The 24,296-nt window shown below is 38.2% G+C and overlaps 1 protein-coding gene across 1 annotated transcript; it reads left to right on the plus strand.

The window, feature by feature from the left end:
- Positions 1–353: 353 nt before the first annotated feature.
- On the plus strand, positions 354–23,038 carry rfx4 (regulatory factor X, 4). Its single transcript, XM_030135584.1, is given in 28 exon segments — positions 354–451; positions 565–1,503; positions 3,756–3,842; positions 4,032–4,092; positions 6,414–6,537; positions 9,127–9,188; positions 9,284–9,342; positions 9,345–9,496; positions 9,980–10,057; positions 10,154–10,317; positions 12,132–12,232; positions 12,345–12,398; positions 12,505–12,576; positions 12,579–12,630; positions 12,632–12,651; positions 14,325–14,342; positions 14,345–14,427; positions 16,087–16,197; positions 16,929–16,930; positions 17,174–17,216; positions 17,218–17,256; positions 17,258–17,294; positions 18,496–18,647; positions 18,778–18,921; positions 18,923–18,945; positions 19,031–19,127; positions 19,129–19,170; positions 21,709–23,038. Coding segments are annotated over 27 exon segments (2,193 nt in total). The 5' UTR covers positions 354–451; positions 565–1,460; the 3' UTR covers positions 21,982–23,038.
- Positions 23,039–24,296: the final 1,258 nt, after the last annotated feature.

A 24,296-nucleotide genomic window follows, 5' to 3' on the forward strand; every position in this document is an offset into this window, starting at 1 on the left:
ATTTTTGTATTTCCTGAAAAGTCTGAAAAAATGACTTAGACATTCATTTTAAGAAGGTGATGATGTAGATGCTTAAAGTTGATCTCATTTTTACTGCTTTATAGTATCTCCAATGCAGACTTGTGAAAAGTTTCAATTTAAAGGGACATAAAAGTCTCCTGAATCCTGCAAAAAGTCTGACTTAAGTCTGATTCAGGACCACATATGGAAGCAGTGAAAAAATCAGATTCAACATGAGGTCTGCTGTTGTGTAAAACAATGAAACAGAGAAAAAGAAAGTCAGATTTGAGTCACTTTTTGCCTGTGGACGTTTGCTCAAAGACAGTGTCCGGTGTGATGTTGCTGTCCCACATGTGCTCCCAGGTGGCTGCACAGTGCGGCAGCAGCGGCGGCGATGGTGTCGACGCCTGCGCGCTGGAAGAGAAAGTCCTCCTTTGCTATCCATGGTGTGGTGAGTAATTCAGCCATAATCCTCCTTTCTCCTCTCCCCTCTTCTTCCCCCTCTCCTCTCCCTCCTCTCCTGTGGTTCCATTCATATTCTAATCACAGCTTTCCCTTCTCCAGCTCTCAGGCACTCCATCAGAGCCCTCCCAGCCCCGGGCTTTGCACTTTTACTTCCCCCCCTTTGTGACCGTTCCCTCTTCTTAGAGGCACACCAAAATAAGGTTGCCACTGCGAAAAGAGTGTTCTAAAAAAAAAAAAAAAAAAAAAAAAAAAAAGAGGTGAGAACTACACTGAAAATTCCCACTTGTGAAATATTGTCATGTTTGGATGTGATGTGTCAGATTTAAAGTAATTACAAAGATGTTTAACAGTGAAGTGTGAAGCTGGCGAGGGGGGATATCGACGAAATGTGGCAACAAGTGTCTGTGGGATGTGAGTTAAAATCATACATTAATGGCAGGAGCAGCAGTTGTGTAGGGATGTATGTTTATTTGGAGCTCGGGGGTGTATAAAAACGTATTAAATGCCATAATGGAAGACGGGGAGGCCACAGTGTTAGGACTGTGTAGATCTAAGCCTCTTTTTTTTTTCGTTGGGAGGGAGCTTTTATTATTCAAAACAGCCCCACAAAAGACTTCCAGTGAGCCTTGCCACATCCCCATCTGACTTGGGGCCATTCATCAGCCTTCCAAGCCTATCAATGACATGTCCCCATCAGGGCTCCAATAAAATCAGCCCCTTTCCCATGAAACATCAGCAAACATTTTGACGGGTCTGGCTTTCCCCCCGCTGGATTTCTGGAGTCTCTACCCCCTTTTTTCTCCCTTATTCCCACCTCCCCCTCTCTCCTCCGCCAACACCACCCCTCTACGGGTGAACCTCAGATCCTCAACATCTCCTGTGACGGGCAGTGGTCACGGAAACACAGAGCGAGACAAGGGAAGAGCCACTGAGGAGGGGGAAACGTGCACTAAGCCATTTTCTTTGGAGGAGCCAGTGTCGTTGATGGGAAGAGGATGCACTGCGGGCTGCTGGAGGAGCCTGATATGGATTCCACAGGTCAGTCCGGTTAACTCTGCTCGCTTTGCGTTGTGTGGATGTTTGGACACACTCAGCCTCTGTTCACAAACTAGCTTCCTCTGCTGCACCTCTGGAGCTCTCAAACTTACTCTGTAGTCACTCAGAGGACTCATTCGCATGCTTGGTTTTGCACCTTTTACCAATTTGCCTGATTTTTTTCACTCTAAAGTTCCTTAAGATAGAGTTTTTACATTCAACACAGCTTAAAAAAGGCTGTTATGTTATGTTATAGGACACGGTAATTGAATTATTAAATTCACAAGAAGCAGAAAAATACTCCTTAACTCTTTATTGTGTTATTTTTTGTCTGAAAATCACCATATCTTATTATGAGAAGACAAATGAGCAACAAGTGCACACTGTGGTGCACTTTAAACTCTTGTGCACCTGCTGTTACAAGCTTTTTTTTATTGCTTTCTGAACCTAAAACTGGAAAATTAAAGTATTTATTATTTAACTGAAGCTGATTTTTTTTTAAATTTTGTTTTGTAAGCTCTTCTAAAATATCAAAAATGTTAAAGAAGTACTAAGGATTAATTTGTAATCTGAGTAAAAAAGTATTTTAGTTGATGTTAACAAACTGAAATTTTAGTGGAAAATGTAAACATTTTATTCTAAGTTCAGAAGATCACATTTCATCATCCTGTTGTAATGCAGGGTCGTTTCACTTGTTGATCAATTTTAATCCAATTATTTAGATCCCCAACTTATCTGTTCCTGTGGTAAATGAAGCTTGAGGTCTGAGCCTCTGAGGAGAATTAGCTTCACTTCACTGGAGTCACTTTTTCATTTAGAGGATTTTGGCTGTTTTAGGTGGACAGAAAACTGGAGGTCAGCATCATAAATCACACCAGAGCCTTCAGTGACATTACTGGTGTTTTATTCAAAGACAATATGCAAATGCACATGGTGTTTAATTGCTTAACAGGCATTTTAATTGGCTTATTATATAAAATCCTATTTATCAGCGCCAAAAGGTGACAATCAGAATATTAGTATAACAGAGGTGATAATGACAAGATGCCTTTATTGATAGTAAAAAAAAATATTTTGACTTTGAATTAAAACTTAAGTTTTTAGTGTCCTCTCCCTGAAGGTGATAATGGGACTCTAATCTTTTTTATCAGCACATGCCGCACATCGAGATGAGCGTTTTTCACCGAGCGTAAACTGTGCAAAGTCCCGAAAACTTCTCAAAATCTTTGACCTCCTCCTCTGAATCCCCCCACGGGCTTCATCAACAGGTCATTCTGCCAACAATCTGTCCTAGCAACAGCTACTATGGAGACTGTTGTCAGTTAGCGTGCAAAAAAGAGGATTTACAAATCTTTTCAAAAATATTATCCGACAAATATCTGGTTTTTGGGGTTGTTTTTTGTTTTGTTTTGTTTTGTTCTTTAGCTGCAGTGGAACTGAAGCAGTTGAAGCTGTTTTCCTATAGTGCTGATAGTGCTTTGGCTGTTTGTCTCTGCTTTTTTGTTTTTTTGGGGGGTTTTTTTAGATTACATAATCAGTTTGCTCAATGCATTTAATGGAAATAAGTAAACTTGGTGAATCGTTGCTCTACACAAGAAATCACTGAGACAAAAAAACACACAAAAAATGCTGTTTCCACTGAAATAAACAATAAGTTTAATTTAATAGTTTGCTACTTTATTTAGAGCTTTGGTGTTTTGCTGCTGGATGGCAGAAAGCACACCAGTAGAGCTATTTCTAAGTAGAAATTAAAACTGGACAATGGCCTCTATTCCACGAGACTGCTTCAGTAATGTCCACAGGCTCTTTTGAAGCGAGTGTGTATGCTCGTAGTCTCCTGGGAACAATGCTGGATTCCTGCCGTCTTGGTGAAAACATCTCAAATAGAGCCATGGCTGCTCCGCTGCCCATACAATCGATTGTTGTCAGCTCACCCTGTCACATTAGTGACATTTAATGTGTCCTGTATAGGCAGTGATTTGCACTGTTTATGTAAATACAGCCTTGTGTTAAATCTACTGCGAGATGAATTAGTCCAGTTGAGGGGAAAATTAATGCAAAAACTAAACCAGAAATGGAAGGAAAGGATGTTTTAGTTCAATAGTTCAAAATTTCAATTAACTAGTGACTTTAAAATATTGGATTCCCTTTTCTCCGATGATCATTTTTGTCTCAATAACAACATAAAATGTCCCTCAGATTTGCATCCCAAGTGTAATGTTGGTGTCACAGTTTGTTCATCATGTCTTTTTTAGAGAGCTGGATTGAAAGATGCCTCAATGAGAGCGAGAGCAAACGATACTCCAGTCACACATCTCTGGGAAACATGTCCAACGATGAACGTAAGCAGGACAAAAGCTCTTTCATTGCAACTACCCCACTGTGGAGAGTGGGTTTTTTGTGATGCGTTCAGAATTAATTTGCTAATTTCAGTTGTTTAGTAAAGTGTCATCATTTAACCACGTCTGCATAAGTTTATCCTCTACATGTTGTTTCATCAGATAGTGAACTTATTCCCAAATGTTTTACAGATGAAGAAAAAGAAAATAACAGAGCTTCTAAACCACATTCAACACCAGCTACTCTGGAATGGTAAGTAAAATCTGTACTTTTTCCTTTTTTAATATGTGGAAGTAATGCAAAGAAAACTGAGAAAAAAAAGGCATAAAACTGACGTAGACATTATCAAAGGAAAGGTTAAAAGACTTTTGTCTGGAATCATCACATTAAATTTAACAACATAACACATAAATATCCAGTTTATTGTGTGAGGATGAAAAATGCGTCACACGTAACAGCAAGTTGGTTTGATTGTTGTCAGTTGTCAAATAATGTTTTTCTCCAAATAATTAAAAAAGTGATTTTTGAGAGATGACACTGAGGAAACAGGATTATTCACCTGCTGGTTTCATTTTAGACATAACTGGTTACAGATGAATTTCTGTACTGTTGTTTTAATCATGGTAGTTACTTCTAATCACTGTGTTTGATTATTTATCCATGTCAATTCAAAGTATATTTTAATTAATAATCAAGGAAGAAATTACACATTAATATTGTATCTGTTCATGTCATCAGTATGTACTCTTGTACACATTGTTTTCTTTTTTTGTCCCAAAGGTAATAATTTGGTCAAAATTTATGAACTTTTTACACACTCATACATTTCACATATTTATAATTTCCTTTTTGTAAAATATAAACCAGTAATTTATAACTTCTGGGACACATATTGATCATTTACATGTTGAAATGATAATAAACTGAAAAAATGTGATTGTATTTCCTGTAATTACTTCAATATTGTTTCTATCACTGTACAAACTGAGGGTTTTATCCTTCATTTACTATGAAGAAAATTGACTTTTAAAAGACAGCAATGTTTTGGGATCTTGCAAAAATAACTCAAATGAAACAATATTGCTAATTTTGTGGCTGTCAGTTTTTCCCAAATTAAACAAATTGTAATGAGGATTAAAATGAATTAACTGTTAAATGATTAAAAACACTGACATTACTTCATTCAACCTTATAGATGATCACATTACACTAAATTAACCTGATAGTAACTAAGGAAAATAAGATTTCAAACCTTAAACAGAGCTGTGATATAAACAAAAATTAAGTTCATGATACAGTTTTTAATGCAGAGTTTATACCTGAGGATTTATCTAATAACTTGCTGTCGTTTCTTTCACACAGAAACAGGACGAGTTAGGGGAGGGATGTTTGTATTAAGTAAAGCCATTACGGTTTTCACTTCACAAAACAGAACAGACATAAAATAACTTAGCCAGACAGCAGCAAATGCAACATCTGCACACACTGATAATGACAGATATTTAAAAATGAATGAATGTAGTACGTTTGTCACTACGAACAGCACTTTGTAATACAGTATGATGTATTTTTTAACAGTTATTCAATTTTATCATAAAATATTGCTTAACTGAGGTATAAACATGTAATTTTATGTGTCAGTTTTTAGATTAAAACCAGAAGAAATAACAGTAAATAAAATGATCCCATACAGAATTATCATCACCTGTTCTTAACTTTTTGGTTGTTGACTCCAAACTCTTGATTTAATAAAATTACTGACAAACTCAGAAACCAGCGGTGATGTCAGCAGAACGTTTAGCTACTAACTTTTGTTAATATTTTACAGATGTTGGTCCAGATCAGTGTAAAAAATTAGGAAAAGGAAGAGTAAATATTAGTCTTAACACAGTTCTGAGTCCTTATGAAAGTTGTCCTGTGTATGATAAATGGTTAAATTCTGATTGTAACAACTTAGCGATTATACAATATGTCATATTTAATGTTTACAGCCTGTTCTGCTGCCCCCTAGTGGCCAACTTCACTCCCTATTAAGCTTTGAAGTCATTACCTTGAGTTATAAATTACATAAATAATCTGTGCCGCATTGAAAACCCTTTAAACAGACACTTTTTATCAGTGTTTAAGAAAAGGTCAGATCTTTAGATTCGGACACACTTGTTGCACATTTTCACTTGTTCATTCTTGTATAATGATGATATGTGATGTCAACGTGTAGAAAAAATCAGTTGATGGCTGCATGTTAATGTTTTTGCAGCATCTAATACTTTAGTTTGTACAGCTCCTGTTATATTATTATGTTAATATGTGTGTAGATGCTTTTTACTGTTGGTGATGTAATGCATGCAGTAGGTCTGCTTTTATATACATGACAATGCTGGTTACTTATGATATGAATACACTACTTTTAGGTTTATGTTTTACTTATTTCTCTAAATGTGATTTTTGTGTGTGTTGCATCAAAATTGCACAAAAAGTACATTTCTTTGCCTTTTTACAAAACTATTTCTTCTGTTTTTTGTTTCTTTTGAACTGTTTTCTCTGACTGAAGAATCTCATTGTGACTTTTACAGGCTAGAAGAGAACTATGAGATAGCTGAAGGCGTCTGTATTCCCCGAAGTGCCCTGTACATGCATTACCTAGACTTCAGTGAAAAGCACGACACACAGCCTGTGAATGCAGCCAGCTTCGGAAAGGTAGGATGCATCAAGGATCAGCATCACGTATCAGTCAAAGCAGCAAAGTTTTACTTTAAATGTCTGGAAAAACCTCTGAAAGTTGAGTTTCATCATGATTGAGTGTCTTCCTGTGGTGATATTTACCTGAGCAGCTGTGACAGTTCATGTTTTTTTTTATCTATGTCCTGATTAGAATAATAATCAGTATCTATTCTGATAACTCATTTGCCATATGTTGCAGATTTTAATCAAAAATGGCAAATTTTGTGATAGTTCCCTCAGTATTTTGCATGTTTTTTTGTTTTGCAAGAGAATCTGTGAAGACTCTGAAGACGTCACTTTATTTTTTTTCTACCTTTAATTGTCTGAACGATTAACATAGAGGTCTAGCGAATAATCCTGTAATTGATAAACTGCCATCTACTGAATTAATCGCCAGCTACTTTGACGATTGATCAAGTGGTTTCAGTCATTTTTTAAAGAAAGCAAATAATTGTAGCATCTTAAATGTGACTATTTTCTGGATACTCTGTGATAAACTGGATATCTTGGGGTTTGATAAAGTCATCTAGGGCTTTAGGAAACAGTGGTCAACACTTTTCACTATTTTCTGATATTCACAAACCATATTTTATTGACCAAACAACTCATTGATTCATCAACAAAGCAATCATCAGATTTACTGGTGATGAAAATAACTGTTAGTTGCAGTCCTGATCTTTGCAGCTGTATTCCAGTTTTCTCCCAGAAGTCGATGCAGATCAACAGCAGGACGTTATAACCCCAATGAGGGCAATAATCTTGTAGTGTGAGCGTTTGATGCCTGGATTGGTTTTGTGGCGGCTGTTGAAGTAATATCAGCTCCAGCTCAGTGTGAAGCAAAGCTCTGCGGTCACTCTCCCTGAAAACCTCTGAACACATAATCTAGAGCCAAAGGAGATGTGCTTTCCTCTGTTCCCACAACCCCAAGAAGTTGCTCAGCCTTCCTACCCCCAGCCCAGCCATCCCCTGTACCCTGTACCCTGGACTCTGGCCCCAACCCCCAACCCGGCCCACCCCCCACCCCTCCGCAGCTCCTGTCGGAAGATATTGAAAAAGAGAAGGGGCCTGGATTAATGTGTAATTAAAGGAAATTTGGAAGGGTGAGATGTTGCGGAATGTTAGATCAGTGGCTGGAGCAGTGTGGGGTGTCCTTTAGGAAGGCTTCATTGATTCGGGACAAAAAAACGAGAGAGGGCCCGGACTGCCTCCCTGTCTGCTCATTTATCAAGCGGGGCCTGACAGAAACTTCACAGCTTGGCCTCTTTTTTCATCCCACACAATGGAGCGCTACACTGTTTGCTAAAGTTTCTGCACCAGGAGCTGGACCGAGGAGCCAATCTCTTTGGACAAAAAGAGAAGGAAAGGAAGAAGGAGGGAGTGGAAAGTGAGTGAGAGAGAAGGAGTGAAGACGGGTGGGTGGATAGATGAGGGCAGACTGTGGATATACGATGAAAAAAAAAAGCGTAATACCCCTGAATGTCATAAATGGATGGCTCTAAACCGTTTTTTTTTTTTTTTTTTTTTTCTGCTGAGACCTCCCCATGGCTTTAACTATGAGACTTCTCCTCAAAGACGTTATTAAGTACTTTCTCATGAAGAGCTGAAGACAGATTTTTTTTTTTTTTTAAGTCGTAGCTTTATTATGTAAAACAAACTCTCTCAGACATAAACTACACACATATACATTTACCCACAATACTTTAACAACTTATTTGACTCCTTACATCCTGTTTTCATCCAATTTTTTTGACTTTATCAGCTGTCAGAGTCTGATGTGACTTCATCATCATTTAAAAATCATAAAATTCCCAATTCCTAATCAGTGATGTGTCTTGGGAACGTTGTAGATCTTTATTTGTAAAAGGTGTTACTTGCAGCGAGTTGAAAAAAAAAAAGTATTACAAGGAGTTGACTTAATGCAAACGCCCCAAACTCAGACCACTTACTGGAAAGTGTTGAAAATATTTTTGTTATAGAGAAGTTGAGTTATATGGCAAAAACCAAATGCGATGTATTTAACAAAAACTGGTGAAAAAAGTGACACTAACTGGAGATACATACTATCCTATACTATATTGCACTATACTATACTATACTATACTATACTATACTGAATTACATGGATTCCAGCTGGTTTCGTTCATTTTGTTTTGTTTGACTGTTCATACATTTTCATACATTTTTGTCAAATTTTTTAAAACTTTTTAAAACTGTTGGTGTGATGATTATCATTGTTTTATGATGTGTAATGAAAGCCAAATGCTCAAATGCATTGGTCTAACATTAGTAAACCTGTCATATATATCCTCCTGAGACCCCAGAAACTAAATGTTTGGTTTTTTTTACATTAAATAAATACCTTGATTGTAAACAGCATGATACAACAGTTTTTTTCAGATATGGAAAGTCCTTTACAGTGGACAGCACTTTTTAAAATTAATCTTTGAAACTCTTGTCCCTTACAGAGGAGAAAAATGCATTTCTGGATCTCAAGAGGTTATTAAATCACTAAACCTGCTTTAGTGTCATCACACTGATAGTGTTTTTCTTTCCTACAATGAACAGATCATAAGACAGCAGTTTCCAGCACTAACTACCAGACGACTGGGGACAAGAGGGCAGTCCAAGTAAGTTGTTGGGATTTGGGTTTTCATCATAAAACAACCTGAAACTCTCACTTTCTTTCTTTATCACCCACCCATTTGCTTTTTTTCCCCCTCAGGTACCACTACTACGGCATTGCTGTGAAGGAGACATCTCAGTATTATGACGTGATGTACTCCAAAAGGGAGCGGCGTGGGTGAACGAGACAGGGAAGAAAGAGGTCACGAAGCAGACAGTGGCGTATTCACCGCGCTCCAAACTGGGGACGCTCCTGCCAGAGTTTCCAAATGTCAAAGACCTAAATTTGCCCGCCAGCCTGCCAGAAGAGAGGGTAAACAGAAGTTTTAAAAGTCCATCCTTACAGCTAAACGCCCCTCCCCTCCTCTTTTCAAGCCCACACCTCTCAGTGCCATCTCACCATCACCGTGCCCCCTCTGGTTCCAGCCTTTTATCTGCCCCGGGACCTTCACTGGGTTTGGAGAAGGACCTTGAGGATTTATACGCTGGCTCCTCACTAACTCTTAATCTTTTGGGGGAGATAATAAGATCTAGGAATGGACAATAGGCAGGCACTAGCTGTCCGACTTTTAAAGAGGGGCCATGATTTTAAATGGTTTGTTTTTTGCTGATCTCTAAAGCTTGTTTTATATTCCTCCGCTCCAGCTTAGACCTGTAACATGTATTTATGGGTTCACATGCTTTGAGCAAGATTTATTTTCTTGTTTTTGTACCACTTTTTTTTTTTACTAAAAGAGTGAAAAAAAAACCTTAAGTGTGTGATTCTTTGAGATTAACACTGTGTTTTCGCCCATAGGTGTCAACCTTCATCATGATGTACAGAACGCACTGTCAGAGGATACTGGACACAGTCATTCGAGCCAACTTTGATGAGGCAAGGTTTATTAAAATCAAATACAAAGTGTTTTCTAATTTTTTCAGCCTATAAAAGTGTTTATGTGTTTAATATTAAATGTCATGGTGTCTGCAGGTCCAAAGCTTCCTGCTGCACTTCTGGCAGGGCATGCCCCCCCACATGCTGCCTGTCCTCGGCTCCCCCACGGTGGTCAACATTGTCGGTGTGTGTGACTCCATCCTGTACAAGGCCATCTCTGGTGTTCTGATGCCCACCGTTCTACAAGCACTGCCTGACAGGTGAGCATGAGCAGAAACATTTGTTATAAAATCTTAACTACAACTGGAATGTATGGTTTTGCATTTCATTCACTGCAAAAACTCCTGATCTAACAAGACTGGCAATCTTATATCATGCTGGAAGGTCTTTGGAAAGTCTTATTCATGAGCAAATTTTGTCAGATGATTAAATATTTATCATTTTTGCATAGTTTAATATCTTAAAGTTAGTTTTTTTTACATGCACATTGAGCTCCAGTGTGAGCTTGGACTTGCAAAAGGCTGCACTTGAAATGACTTATGTGGCCTTTGGATTCAGTGACACTGTGCAAGAGAAAGAGGTACTGCATATAAAAAAAGGCAAAATGTATGTTTCTTTCTACTTTTCTATTTTGTTGGAAAAATAAATATTTCAAAATTAATTAATCTGTATTATCACATTAGCCCCTTTTCCACCAACATTCCAAGGAACTTTTATTACCAGGAATTGTTTACCTGGGTAAAAGAATTCCTGCCAATAAAAGTTTGTGGAAATGTATTCAACTCAGGCTTTGACTTTTTTCCCACATTGTGCAGCTAAATTACTCTCCATGACACTGATGTTTTGACTTTAACAAAAGCTCATATTTTACACCAGCCCACAAGCAAAATAAAAGTCATGACATTTGACCAAACTTGTGTCAATAATAGAGAAATATTCCGAAAAGTTAAAATGCTGTTTAGTTAAAGGTTTAAAAATACAGTATTTTATCATAATGTGAAATTCTATAGATTAATGAGAGAATGTTTACTTAAAAGAAATGTTTGTCTCACCTGAGCTTTTTGTTCTGCTTAAAAATACTGTCTGCACATTAGAACACATTCACTTTTCAGTTCCTTCTAGTGTAAAATTTATAATTGTATCATATAAATATGCATAAACCTACATTTAACTGGCACCTTTATCATTTGCTTTCCAATTAGTCATATCACAGTTTGTTAGATTTTGCACATTTTATGTCATAAGCAGAAAATTTCCAAAATCCTGCAGATCTGTGTTATTATTATCAGCTTTTCTATGTGAACTGGAAGCCAATTTTTAAGCTACACCACCTGTAAATGTTTAATCTGCAGATGTACAGTAACTAACGGTATCTTACATCCAAACACTGACAAAAGCCAGCAGAGAAAATTAAAAATGATAAAAAGAAAAAAAAAAGATTAGGCAGTTTATCAAGTAGTCAGCTGAGAGAAAATGAACTGGCAGCTGTTTGGTATTTGACTTTGGCACTGTGTCACACGTTTGCTGTTCTCAGCTCCTCAAATGTGTTTTCATTAAATGTGTTTCATGTCTCTTGCAAAAAAACTGAATATCTTTGACTTTGACACTCTGACTCTACTCTTTACCCATATTTAACTGTTTTTCTCAGTAGATGATTTTAACCTTTTGAGGATATTCATGCTGTGTTTAGTCCAGAAATCATTAAAATATGAAACGTCACGTTTTATATGCAGATTTTACATTTTATGGAATTTTATGAAAGTATTATTTTTTAATTGCCCGTAAAGTTGGAATAATTTTGTTGATAGACACTTTTTTCTTTTTATCCCATTTCTACACATCAGTAATCCCCTCTGACCAGGTTCAATGTTTACATTATCTATCAAGAATAAATCCCATTGTCATAATTGTTTCATGAGAAGAGGTAAAAATATTTCACTCCAACTTTATGGACCACAGTGTATTTGTAAGCTGCAGCTCTAATAGTTTAAATTATAATAAATATATGATATATATAATAAACGGATGAAGTAAATGGTATTTTTTGTGACTCTGTTATCCTTCAATCTCTCAGTTTGACTCAGGTTATTCGGAAATTTGCCAAACAGCTTGATGAGTGGCTTAAAATAGCACTTCACGACCTTCCTGAAAACCTGAGGAACATCAAATTTGAATGTAAGGGGGAAAAAAATCCACATTTTTTCATTGTTTCACCTTTAAAAATAACCTCGAAAGATGGTTAAATTGTGATAGGATTAACTCTTGTTGTGTTCTTTTTGTTTTTTAGTATCCAGGAGATTTTCTCAGATTTTAAAGCGGCAAACATCATTAAATCATCTATGCAGGTGCCTGTCATAGTCTGAATTTTTTTAATAAAATCCATATGAGTAAACACTGATAAGGGATATGGGTATGCTCATGTCAGTAATATTGTTGATTTATCTGTCGCCAGGCGTCGCGAACTGTGATAAACAGTGCTGACATCACCTTTCAAATGCTGGAGGACTGGAGGAATGTGGACTGAACAGCATCACCAAGCAGACACTTTACACCATGGAGGACTCACAGAGGAGCACAGGCAGCTATTATCCACTGTAAGTCCACGCATTTCAACTGCTTCCACTCAAACCCACCCAGCCAGACCGGACATGACCAGACAGAGAATTACACTTTACACGGATACAAATAACAAACCGAGAGACAATCATTCCCACGACCGGCAGAGTCAAGCTGTAATGACGGAGACCAAAAGGTTTAAACAAGTTCACTCAGTCTCTCAAACACCCTGTGGAGCATCGCCCATTCATCCCAACCCTCGCTGCTCTCTGTCGGTCCTGGCAGGATCAGAGGTCACAGATGAGGAGACGTTGTTGAGTAAAGATGCATTTCCTCAAACTACATCCAAATCTGTTTCAAATGACATGGACCATAATATTTTAATTGAATCTTAGCCGATATATTCCTTATGACAGGGGTGTTTAACTCATTTTAGCTCAGGGACCACATACAGACCAATGTGATCTCAATGGGCTGGACCAGGGAACTCCAGTTTTTTATGAGTTTTGTTGCAAAAAAGTAAAATTAAATTTTGAAACTTACAAAAACCACAAACAACCTGAAATGTATTAAAAAACATTAGTGAATTTTAACAATATTACACCTCAGCTTATCATTTATTCATGCGTGTTACAACTCACACATCACAGTGGATCTACAAAGGCACAAAACATTATTACAAGCATAATATTGTTAAAATTTTGGGAGTTTGGAACTAAATAAGCTTGACATCCTTGACTGTTAATATCAATGCTATTTTTGCACTTCGCAAATTAATTCCGCGGGCCAGGTTGAAACTTTTACCAGTCCGCAAGCCATATGTTTGGCACCTCTGCCTTATGACACCAATATCCTGTGATTTTTTTTTTTTTTTTTGCATCTGATAGAATACAACAGTTAAATAATAATAGTCAATGAGACACAATATGATAAATACTGTTACGCCCACAATTTTTTTGTGTTTGCTCAGTAACTGGTTTTTTTATGTCACAGTTTTCTAGTTTTGGGCCCTAAAAGTCATTAATTAGTCTTAAATTAAACTTGTACCGTTCTAACTGCCACAAACATTTGCTCTAATTTCATTAATCTTAACATATTTAAATTTTTCGGTCAACTGATTTAAGCACATCAGCAACAAAATTGAAAAAATTATTAGACAATCAAAAGTCATCAGTAATAAGTTTATGTAATCAAGTACTAACTCCTGTGAGTGTCATGTGGCTAAAACAGACAGAAAAGAAAACATGGAATAAAAAGCACTGTTTGTGTCAGTACAATGCCATAGATACTGATTTAAGAACTGAAGTGATTTTTGGTTATTATCAAGAAAACATGGAAAATGTCTAAATATCAGCTCTGAGATTAAACTTTTAGGAGCTATTTTTGTTGTTATCATATATTTGTCCAAACAAATGTACCTTAGTGTACCAGGCATTAAAAATGAACAAGAAATTGAAGAAAACAAGGGGTGGTCTAATAATTTGTATGTAACCAGGCTTCTAACCTGAATACTGAATCTAATACGTCTTTTATTTTCTACTTGTACTTAATTGAATAATGTTGCTCACTATCATACCAGATTCGCCATAAAACCAAACTACCTGGCACAACACGTATTTACCTTTATCCTTACATTACCACTAAGGCTGGTATTAAAATAAAATTATTAAATCTAAGTGACCTTTTAACTACTTTCTCCTTCCTGTCACAGTGTATCAGGAATTTGACCGTTGTTAGAGGAGCAGTCTCCGATCGAGGCGTACATCGAGTGGCTGGATTCGATGGTGGACCGCTGTGTCGTCAAGGTCAGACATGTTTTACTCATTTCGGATCAGCACATTCCTGCATATAACATAATCTCTATTTGGACCATGTTGCTATGGTGAAGTTTATACATGTTCAGTGTGGGGCTGAGTGAAGAGCTATGGTACTTTGATTAGAAAATTGCTTGTACTAAGATGTAATAATGTTGTTTCTATTTAATTACTTTGACACTGCAGTCTAAAGCAGGGATGTCAAACTCATTTTACTTCAGGGGCCACATTCAGCCCTAGTTGATCTCAAGTGGGCCAGACCAGTATAATAACCAGAATAATAACTACACATTTTACTGTTGTTTTAGCGCAAAAAGTGCAACTTAAACAATATCATACCTGAGCTTCTCATTTACACATGTGCATTATAAGTTACAGATTGTAGTGGATCTACAAAGGAACCAAACATTTTGTAACAGGCATAATATCATTAAAATTGCACTTATTTTTCTAAAGAAATGTCAGGTTGTTCATGTTTGTTTAGATTATTCAAGGATAGTTTTTAAGTGTAAACATTTTCATCATGTAATATAATTTTTTTTACACTAAAACAAAGAGAAAGATTTGGAGTTGTTTTCATTTATAGGTTAATATGCAGTGTTGTTTTACTGGTCGGATCTATTTGAGATCAAAATTACACCCTTGACTGTTAATAATAAAAAATAATAATAATAATGGATTAGATTTATATAACACTTTTCTATAAACATATACTCAAAGTGCATACAGTGTAATATGTTCAGTGTCATTTTTGCTTCTCAAAAATTCATCCCATGGTCTACATTGGACCCGTCAGTGAGATGGTTTTAGTGCGTGGGCTACATGTTTGGCCTCTGGTCTATAGTATCCCAGCAGTTTCACTTTGGCATCTTTTTTTTATATATACTTTTTTTTTTTTTTTTTTTTTTTTTTTATCAACGACAATACAACACAGAAACTAGGGGTCACTGGTTGAACACAAAATATTTAAATGACATACAGTAGAAATTATGCATTGTTTTGTTATAGTACAGCCATTTTCTCCAGTGCTTTATGAAGATATGTTCCTTGAGCCATAGATAATAAGTCAGTCTCACCATAGAGTAGATTTCCTCTAGCCACTGATCCTCACGGGGTGCATCAGTTTTGATCCAGTTCCTTGTAATGGATCTTAAGCTGTATTTTACACCATTTCTTTTATTTAAAATTAATTTTATGAAATTGGAATCTGTTTCAATGTATCAGTATCAAAAATCTTACAACAATACTCTTCCCAGTTTCATGTGATATTTCTGAGGGTTGGAGGTATTTTCACAGTGGAAGTGCGATCATTTGCCCCTAAGGAGACACCTGTGACTCAAAGCCACTCCTCTCTGTCTTACACAGAAGCACTTACGCTGCAGTCCCCCTAGTTAATGATGTCTTCAAGCTTCCCATTTGCGTCCATTATGTGCCAGATATGGGCTTGTAAAATTTGGTTGCCTGGTAACGTCTTGGACGGCTCAGACAATAGTTCAATAGGAAGGCGTGTCCCCGGGGGGCAATTAAATAGTTGACTTGTTGACATGTTTTCGTTCCTGAGGGTTAAGCCCCAATACGGACCCTGGGGGTTAATTCTACCCCCGGCATCCCGTACCCTTCCCCCTCTTTTCTCATGGAAATGTTCTCTCTAGGTGGCAGGGAAGAGGGCCCGGGTCCCTGAAGAAGGTGGCCCAACAGTTCCTGCTGATGTGGTCGTGTTTTGGTACCAGAGTCATCCGGGATATGACCCTCCACAGCGCGCCAGCTTTGGTGAGCTGCTAATACCTTTTGTCATGCTGTCATTAACAATAAACGCAAATGTGCACATAAATGCAACCGAAAAGAAGAGCACTTTGCAACATTTATTCATGAGACAGGTGTGTTATGAGCCAGACAAAAAGTTTCAAACAGGCTCTTCATAGTCTAAGCTGAAGACACAGAGTTGCAGTACTGAAATATCCACTCACAAGTGCAAGTTCGACAGTGTGCGGGAGTCTTTCTGCAAAATGCCGGTTAGAATCTGAAGTCTAAAGCCAGCAGAGAGCACAAACAAGTAAATGGCTGTAGCTTTATTAGCTTGCAGTTCACGACAACAGTTTAAAGTAAGTGAAGAGCTGTAAACCACAAAGAAAAGAAAATGGCTTCTCTTTCCTTCGCTGCTGTCCTTTGCCCCTGTCTGTGAATATCAAAGACACAGCTGGTTGCCAGTGTTTTGATAAAGCAGGTCTCTTGCACAAACAGCTAATTAAACAAAAGCCCCCCCCCCCCCCACCCCCCCCCCCCCCCCCCCCCCCCCCCCCCCCCCAACCCCCACCCCCCCCCCCCCCCCCCCCCCCGATGTGTTTGCCTGTCTTTTCCATTTTATGACCGGTCAGTATTACGCCCGACTCCCTGAATAGCCACAAGTGTTTATATGCACACGGCGGCTGCAGTGATCGGCACAATGACACAATTGTGACACTCCCTTCCATGCCACCGGTCCCATCATCTGTGCGACCCAGGGGTCAGCTGACATATTTCTCGATACACGGAAAGAACTGCAACTTTTTTTTTTTTTTTAGTATCCATCCTGTCATTCTGAGGATGTGATGTCATCTTATAATGGTCATAATCAATTAACCCAGAACATAGGAAGGCTTTTGTTATTTTTTCACATGATTCATATGCAGTTACTTTTTAACAGACAGTGCATTCATCATCATAACCACAACTTTTCATGTACACAACTTGTGTGTGTCTGTAGCAGGGTCGTCCACCTGATCCACCTCATGTTTGACGACTACGTGCTTTTACCTGATGGAGTCTCTGCACTGCCAGGAGAGAGCCAACCGACCTCATGAGGGCCATGAAGGGTGAGGGCAGCACAGGTAAAAACCACTCTCACTGACTCATAACAGCTGAAAACATTCCTGTTTTTGTAGTTTGCCATGAAAAGATGCTTCGTGAGCAGAAGGTCATTTCCAAACACATGTCATACCAATATTTGCTGTTGAAATAGAGGGATTATGTGGTTTGGCAGATTAATCAGCACCAACAGGGCATTTTACTAACTAAAGGAAAAACTTGGCTCGAACTGGAATTACTGACTTTTAGGGGAAATTACTGCTCAAATAAATCATTCCCAACTGGATTTTATTTTGATTTTAGTGATCCATGTTGATTTATTCAGGCATTTATTAGTTTGTCTCAGATGGTCAGTTTAACAGCTCTCCAGTTTCTACTTGTAAAAACATCAAAGATGATGTGTTCAGTGTTTTTTAGGGGAGAGGAATATATCATTATTATATGAGCTAGTATTACAATGGATTAATTTAACCCTTTAGGGCCACTTGCCAGAATATTTGTGGAACTTGTTTAGTTTTTAGTGGTCTAATGGTGCCATAATACTTTTCCATAACTCCAGGATTTCATTTTTACACTTAGTAATGGCTAACTTGTTTAGGGGAAATATATGTGTTATCCTCCTGATTTATATGTTATTCTCATGATCTACTTGGGCATGTCTCAATGTATGCGTAGACGTTATTAAGATATCATATGGTTTTTATAATTTCTACACATGTCAAAGAAGATCATGAGAATAACATATGTAAATGAGCTTAACAAAATTACCAACGACTTGCTTGAGCTGGTGGTGCAATGTTTAGTGTTTTACTGGAGCACATGTATGTATGAGACATAAAGGATTTGAGTTTCTAGTAGTTGATTTGTTTATGTGTGTATTTCGATCAGGGCCTTCCCTCTGTTTGTGAAGGTCTTATATACTGTAATGTCTCATATATTGTTAAATTTGGACCATTAGATAGAAAATAACCCAAGAAACATGCAAAAATGCTGCTGATGAAGTCAACAAACATTCAAGTTTCATGAATAATAAAAAAACCCCTTTTAAAAGCTTATTTCTTGAAAAAAAAACCCTGTTCATGGTATATTAATGAAAGTGAAAGCCATTATAAGACCACCACAGTGGTTGCTATTATCCTGGAGTCCTACAATAACAGCAGATTATTTCTTTTCTCTGTGAGTTGATTGCTTAAGGGACATAATCGTTTTCTCGCCACACTTCAGCAGAGAGAGAGGAGAATTTACGCTGACAGAGACCACTCCCAGCCTCTCCATCTCCAGGATCCTACTCCCCGGCCCGCTCAGTCCACTCTGTGGGCGTTTCCTCAGCGAGCTCCCCCACAGCCGCCGTGTCTCCAGAGTACACCGGAGTCACCGCCAACCACAGGTGAGACACGTCCCCACAGTTGCACAGGGACGGGGCGTCGCTCAGTGGGACGGCTTTCACCACACATAGTTTCTCTGCACCAACACATTTCTGTGTGTGTCCGTATATGTGTCTACCAGGCGCTTGTTCAGTCATATACACTGGTCCCTTACATAACAGTGACAACAGCCGGCGGTTCCACTCCAGAGGGCGGACAGCAGCTGTCCTGTATGAGGAGCAGCGCCCCAGTCCCCCCGCCATCCTCTGCCCACCGCATGCCCGTCATACACTCACGAGAGGGAGCATGGGTAATATGAATCCACTCACAACAGTTGTTTAAGAGCTTTTAGTAAAGATGAATTATATTTTAAAGTACTTTTTCTTCATTTCTAGGTATACTGGTAGTTACAACTATGGCAGCTACGCCAACCAGCACCCTCATTCTATCCAGAGCCAGTACCCGAGTCTGGGTCATGAGCCCGCATCCCCAAGCTCCGCTCCACTACTCAGCCTACCACCGCTCTTCTGCACAGGTCAGTCTGCATAAATGCACTTACCAAACACAAAACATAAACTAAAAGTCAAAGATTTTTATGAGTAAAACTTGAAGCTTCTAGTTGTTTTCAGCTCTTTCATTAATACCTGAGTCTTCATCAACTTGCAACTAATAAAGACCCAATCTTAAACTACTTTGCAATTTAAAAAGTAATTTAAAAAGGAAAACATAACTAAAATAGTAAACATTGGTTGTCTTAACCGCTTAACTAGCCTGTCTGTACTACATGTCATCACAGTCCAGTCGCCTGTAGTATTATAGAACTAAATACTGTACAGGTTCTAGAAAAAAACAGGTTGTTACCACATGGGTCACAGTGTAAGTTAGACAGTTGTCGTTCTGTAGATGTGTTAGCACTTAAAGTACTTTTGACTGATTACTGTTGCTTAGAGGTGTCTCTTTTTAAGTAGATGTAACCAGGCTGGCACACAGTGAAAACTGCAGTTGGTGCTGACATCAGTGTAAATGGACCAGAACTGTGTCACATAGGTTTAAATGTTAATCAGTGTTACAGCTGAACTGTCTTTTATTGACTATATACATGCCGTGCTGTGTTGACTGTTTTTTCTGTAGAAAATAGGAATGCACCAATGTATTGGTCGAACATTGGTATCGGCCAGTATCAGACTTTTTGAATGCCAACAGCTATCGGCAAATAAGATTCAAATTCACTGATGGTGGCAGCCGATGTTTATCTTTAGTGTTGTGTTGAAAGCTGTTTCATAAATGTGATTGAATTTGTCCTTATTTATACATATTGTGATGAAATAGTAATCTGATTACATACTCTTTATGTAGTGAGATTTATTTGCCTCTCTGGGACAAATTGGGGACAGTTAACAACAACAATACATTGGCATTATTATCTGCCACATTTACTTGGAAATTGATGTTAGTATCAGCCCAGAATTTCAAACTTGACGCGCTTGTAGTAATAGTAATATGAAAGACAAATAAATTACAACAAATGATGTGAACGAAAATCTGGAGATTGTACACAGGTTGAATTGGTTGGAGGAGGTACAGTGTGGGAATGCAAGCACTTCAGCCTCTGCAGAGGAGTCTTTGATTATCATGGAGCTCCTCTTTGAAAGTCTCTTTTAAAAAAAACTAAATGACTACTCGGGAGATTTACTGTGAGAAAAAAGGTTATTAGGATGCAATGTGGTCGCTGATGTTACAGTTCATGTAGCGAAGGGTTGTGAGTTTAGTCTTTTGATGGTAATTTCTTGTCGAGGGCCCTCCAGACTGCACTGCTTTTATAGTGGGAGGAGATCAGCTGGGCCTCAGCGCTCGCAGTGTTTCTAAGGTCCCTGAATCACCCTCCTCCACACAGCGGAAGCAGACAGTGAAAGGTGGCTCGGCCAGGGCCAAGAGGGCCCCTGCTCTGTTACTCCTCTTTCTCGCTCTTCATAGTCTCTTTCATCTGTTAGAGCCAGTCGTCGCAGAGTAGGGCAGGGGGCGTTTATTAAATATGTTATTCAATGGTCTCTTTTCTGCCTGGAACAGAGGCAGCTGAGCTGTCTGTTTGCTCTCTGACCTGCAGTGACTGTCTTTTTCCATGCCGTGATCCCTTATAATGGAATCGACTGTCGTGTTATATTTTAGTGTGAAAAAGGAAAGGGGGGTCCTACTTCCACTTTTTTTTTAGGCTTGTCTGAGCTTAAATCGGGCACAATGCCTATGCTTTGTTTGTATGAGAGTTTAGAATGGAGCTGAAACCAGCAGAAAACCGATCCCCAATCTGTCCAAAACATTTTTGTCAACAGAAACATGTGTTCAGTGTTGTTGCCCATGGATAGCAAAAAGTACACAGGGGAAACACTTTTTAGATGATTACCAGTAATCTCTAATTATTAAGTGCCTTAATTTCTGTATCACTACTGTGGCTTAATGTTGAGTAATTTCCGTGACAGGAAATTACCATTGGCAGGGTCAGGCATTACTTTGTGCTTCAGGTCTAATGCAGCATTAAATCTAACATCAGCAGGTTGTAGGACCACACAGGTCAGGTCCCTTGTCATTTTTCTGGCAATTTTGGGAGTGAGAACTTCATCAGAAGAATTAAAATGTATAATAATTATGACAATATTGTGTAATGTTGAACAGACTTTAAAACTCTTTCACTACAAACCCTGTCGAAAAGTATTAAGGCGCTGAGACTCAAGGACAAAAATAACTGAAATATTCCCAACCAAAAAATATCAAAGTTATTGATATTTCACTTTTATTCTGCTTTTTCATCCTCATACCTTATTTTCATTCCCTAGAGAGATAAATCAAGTTTTAGAAAGTCATTATCTACTTTTGTACTGACTGGATGGACTTGTATGTTTGTATATGAATCTACAAAGATGCCAGTGATTTAATGTAGAAATGAAATGGTTCTAGATTCATGTCATTACATTGAGCCATTCAGATTTATAATGGCTATTTTTTTTTACATTTAGATGTCATCTCTTCAACATACTAAGCCTATGTGTAATGTAACCAGCGTCTTCTGTTCTCTTCTCAGTACCAGCTCAATGGCCAGATGTCTCGAATGGAGCCCTGCTTGATGGGTAGTACTCCTCGGTTGCACCCTGCGCCTGTCGCCCCCCGGTGGCCAGATGTGACCCCAGCTAACAGCTGTTACACCAGCCCACCTATGCATTCATCGCGCTATGCCACCTCCGGGGACATGTACTCTCCTCTGGGCCCACGCAGGAACTCAGAGTATGAACACTCGCAACATTTCCCTGGCTTTGCCTACATTAATGGAGAAGCCACCACAGGCTGGGCGAAATAGTCAGGTATGAACTCAAGGCCTGCCCATGTGGAGGATGCCAAGTCTCAAGAACACTTCCAATCATACATGGAAAAACGGATGAACAGAGCGTGAAAAGTACCAATGCAAGGTGGGAATGGGAATCATGGTGTGGACGTACTGACAATTTATTACATCAATCATTGAGATGATTGTGCTCTTATTTCTATGGCAGTTCAATTATATTTCTTCAACTGCTGATTTTTTTCTCACTGTTTGAAGAATAAATCTCATTGAAATCATAACGATTGTGAAAATCTGCAGCAAAATCATTTAAAGAGTGCAATGCTGCTGCCAAGCTGTGCCTTGATTTAAGGAATGTACACCTCTGCCAGTGTCTCTGTGCACACATTGTCCACCGGTCGCCCGGTGCCTCTGCGTGCTGTAAACCCATAGTGACACCAGTTCAGTCCATGTGACACTGCTGTCTCCTCCTGTTGCTCAGCACTGTGCAGCATCTTGTCATGGGTTTTTGTTGGTGATGAATGTGGATGTACTCTACTGCCTTAAAGTCCTGGGATACCAGTTACATACTGCGGCAAAAAGCCAAAACATATGACATTATATGTGACAGATGTACACTCATCAACAACAGTGATCAGTGACCTTAAGGTGTCTTCATCTTGGATAGTTTTTTAATGATTGAATGCTGTGATTTAAAAACAACTGTGTGAGTGTATTCTGTCACCACTTTTTTTGCGTTTTTTGTGTGACAATATATATAAAATATTATATATAGTATGTATTTCTGTAACTTTGTAACATGGTGTATCCTTTATTTTCTATGTTACAATTGGTACTTTTGTTTTTTATGGTTAGTAAAGGACGCATTAACCTAGGGTTGTGTGTTTTATAATGCACTCAAAGCTACTGAGGACCTATTACCCTATGGGTATTTATAAAAAGGGAAAATATCAAAGTGTACAGTAACATGAAGTCTAGTAACTTTTCTGTAAATAAAAGCACTGGAAACTGTCTGTGGTGACTGTTTAAACTGATGTGTATGTGGGAAATGTGTTGCCACATAATAATTTCACAATTTAAAAACAGCAAATCATCTGTGAGTGGTTCTTTTTTTTATTTTTTCTTTAATGCGTTGGTGCAAAGAAACACCAAAATGATGCAAAGAAATGCAGATCGATTCTAGTCACATTATTTCATCTCATTATTCACCTGGAATAAATCTGTTGTGAGTGTTGTATGCATCAAATGCTATCAACCACTTGACCCTATCATAAATTTGTACGTTACCATGTGTTGAGATCTCTTTCTGGAGTCAACAGAGCTGATTTTTTAGTTCTCTCTGCAACAAAGTGACAACACACAGTTGGGGGCTGGGCAAGCAGCACAAGGGCCACCCACAGAAAGATTACATTTCTATAGAGCGAATTGTCCTGCTGGGCAGGGTCATTTGCACCTCTGTCCCATGACCTTTGGCCTCGACCCCTGCTGAGGTTTTTATTTATTGGAACATAGATCCCGGTGTTGGTGTGTGCCCATCTCCACACAATCCTGCAGGGATTCACCATCAACACACTGAATGCAGAAAACAGGTTTAGAGCAAAAGAAATGGCTGCCATTCATTGCAATTTTATGCACCTGACCTGGTGTCAATATCAATATCCGCTGACAGATTTTAGAGGACAGATTGGCAATTTACTGGGTGCGCACAGAACACAACCAGGCTGAACCGAAGGAAACAAATGCATATCTGACATCACAGATCACTACTTACAGACAGGTTACAACACATTTTGGACTTTATTTTATAAATATATTCTAAAAAAAAATATTTTTTAATATTATGTATTCTACAGATGTTTGGCACTTTATAGACTTACATAAAGTAAAAAGAAAAAAAGAACCTAGTCATTTTAGTACTTTTTCACCTCTTGTTTTCCTTGCAGAGGACTCTTAAAATCTTAAAGTCTTAAATCTCTGCAGCAACCAAAGTGATCCGTGTCGTATCATATGAAAACTGCTCAACTGCTTACAATGATCTGTTTCTCATTATTTCCACTCCACAAAGCAGCAATACATAAAAAAGCAAAGAAATTCGCCAGCAACTTACAACATATAACCTTAACCACCAAAGGGTCCAATCTGGCTGGTGGGATGAATTTGTGTAATGCAAAATGAAGACACACTGAAGATATTACCAGTCAGTGAATTAATTTTAGTTAAGCCTGATGTAATCACAAGTAAAACAATAGCATAATAACCTATAAACAATGGCAGTTCCAGACTTTCCTCTCGGTTTAATCTGAAAAAGGTAAAATTACATTATGAAAATGTTT

Source organism: Sphaeramia orbicularis, chromosome 6 (genome assembly GCF_902148855.1).
Source record: "Sphaeramia orbicularis chromosome 6, fSphaOr1.1, whole genome shotgun sequence".
Classification (NCBI taxonomy): Eukaryota; Metazoa; Chordata; class Actinopteri; order Kurtiformes; family Apogonidae; genus Sphaeramia; species Sphaeramia orbicularis.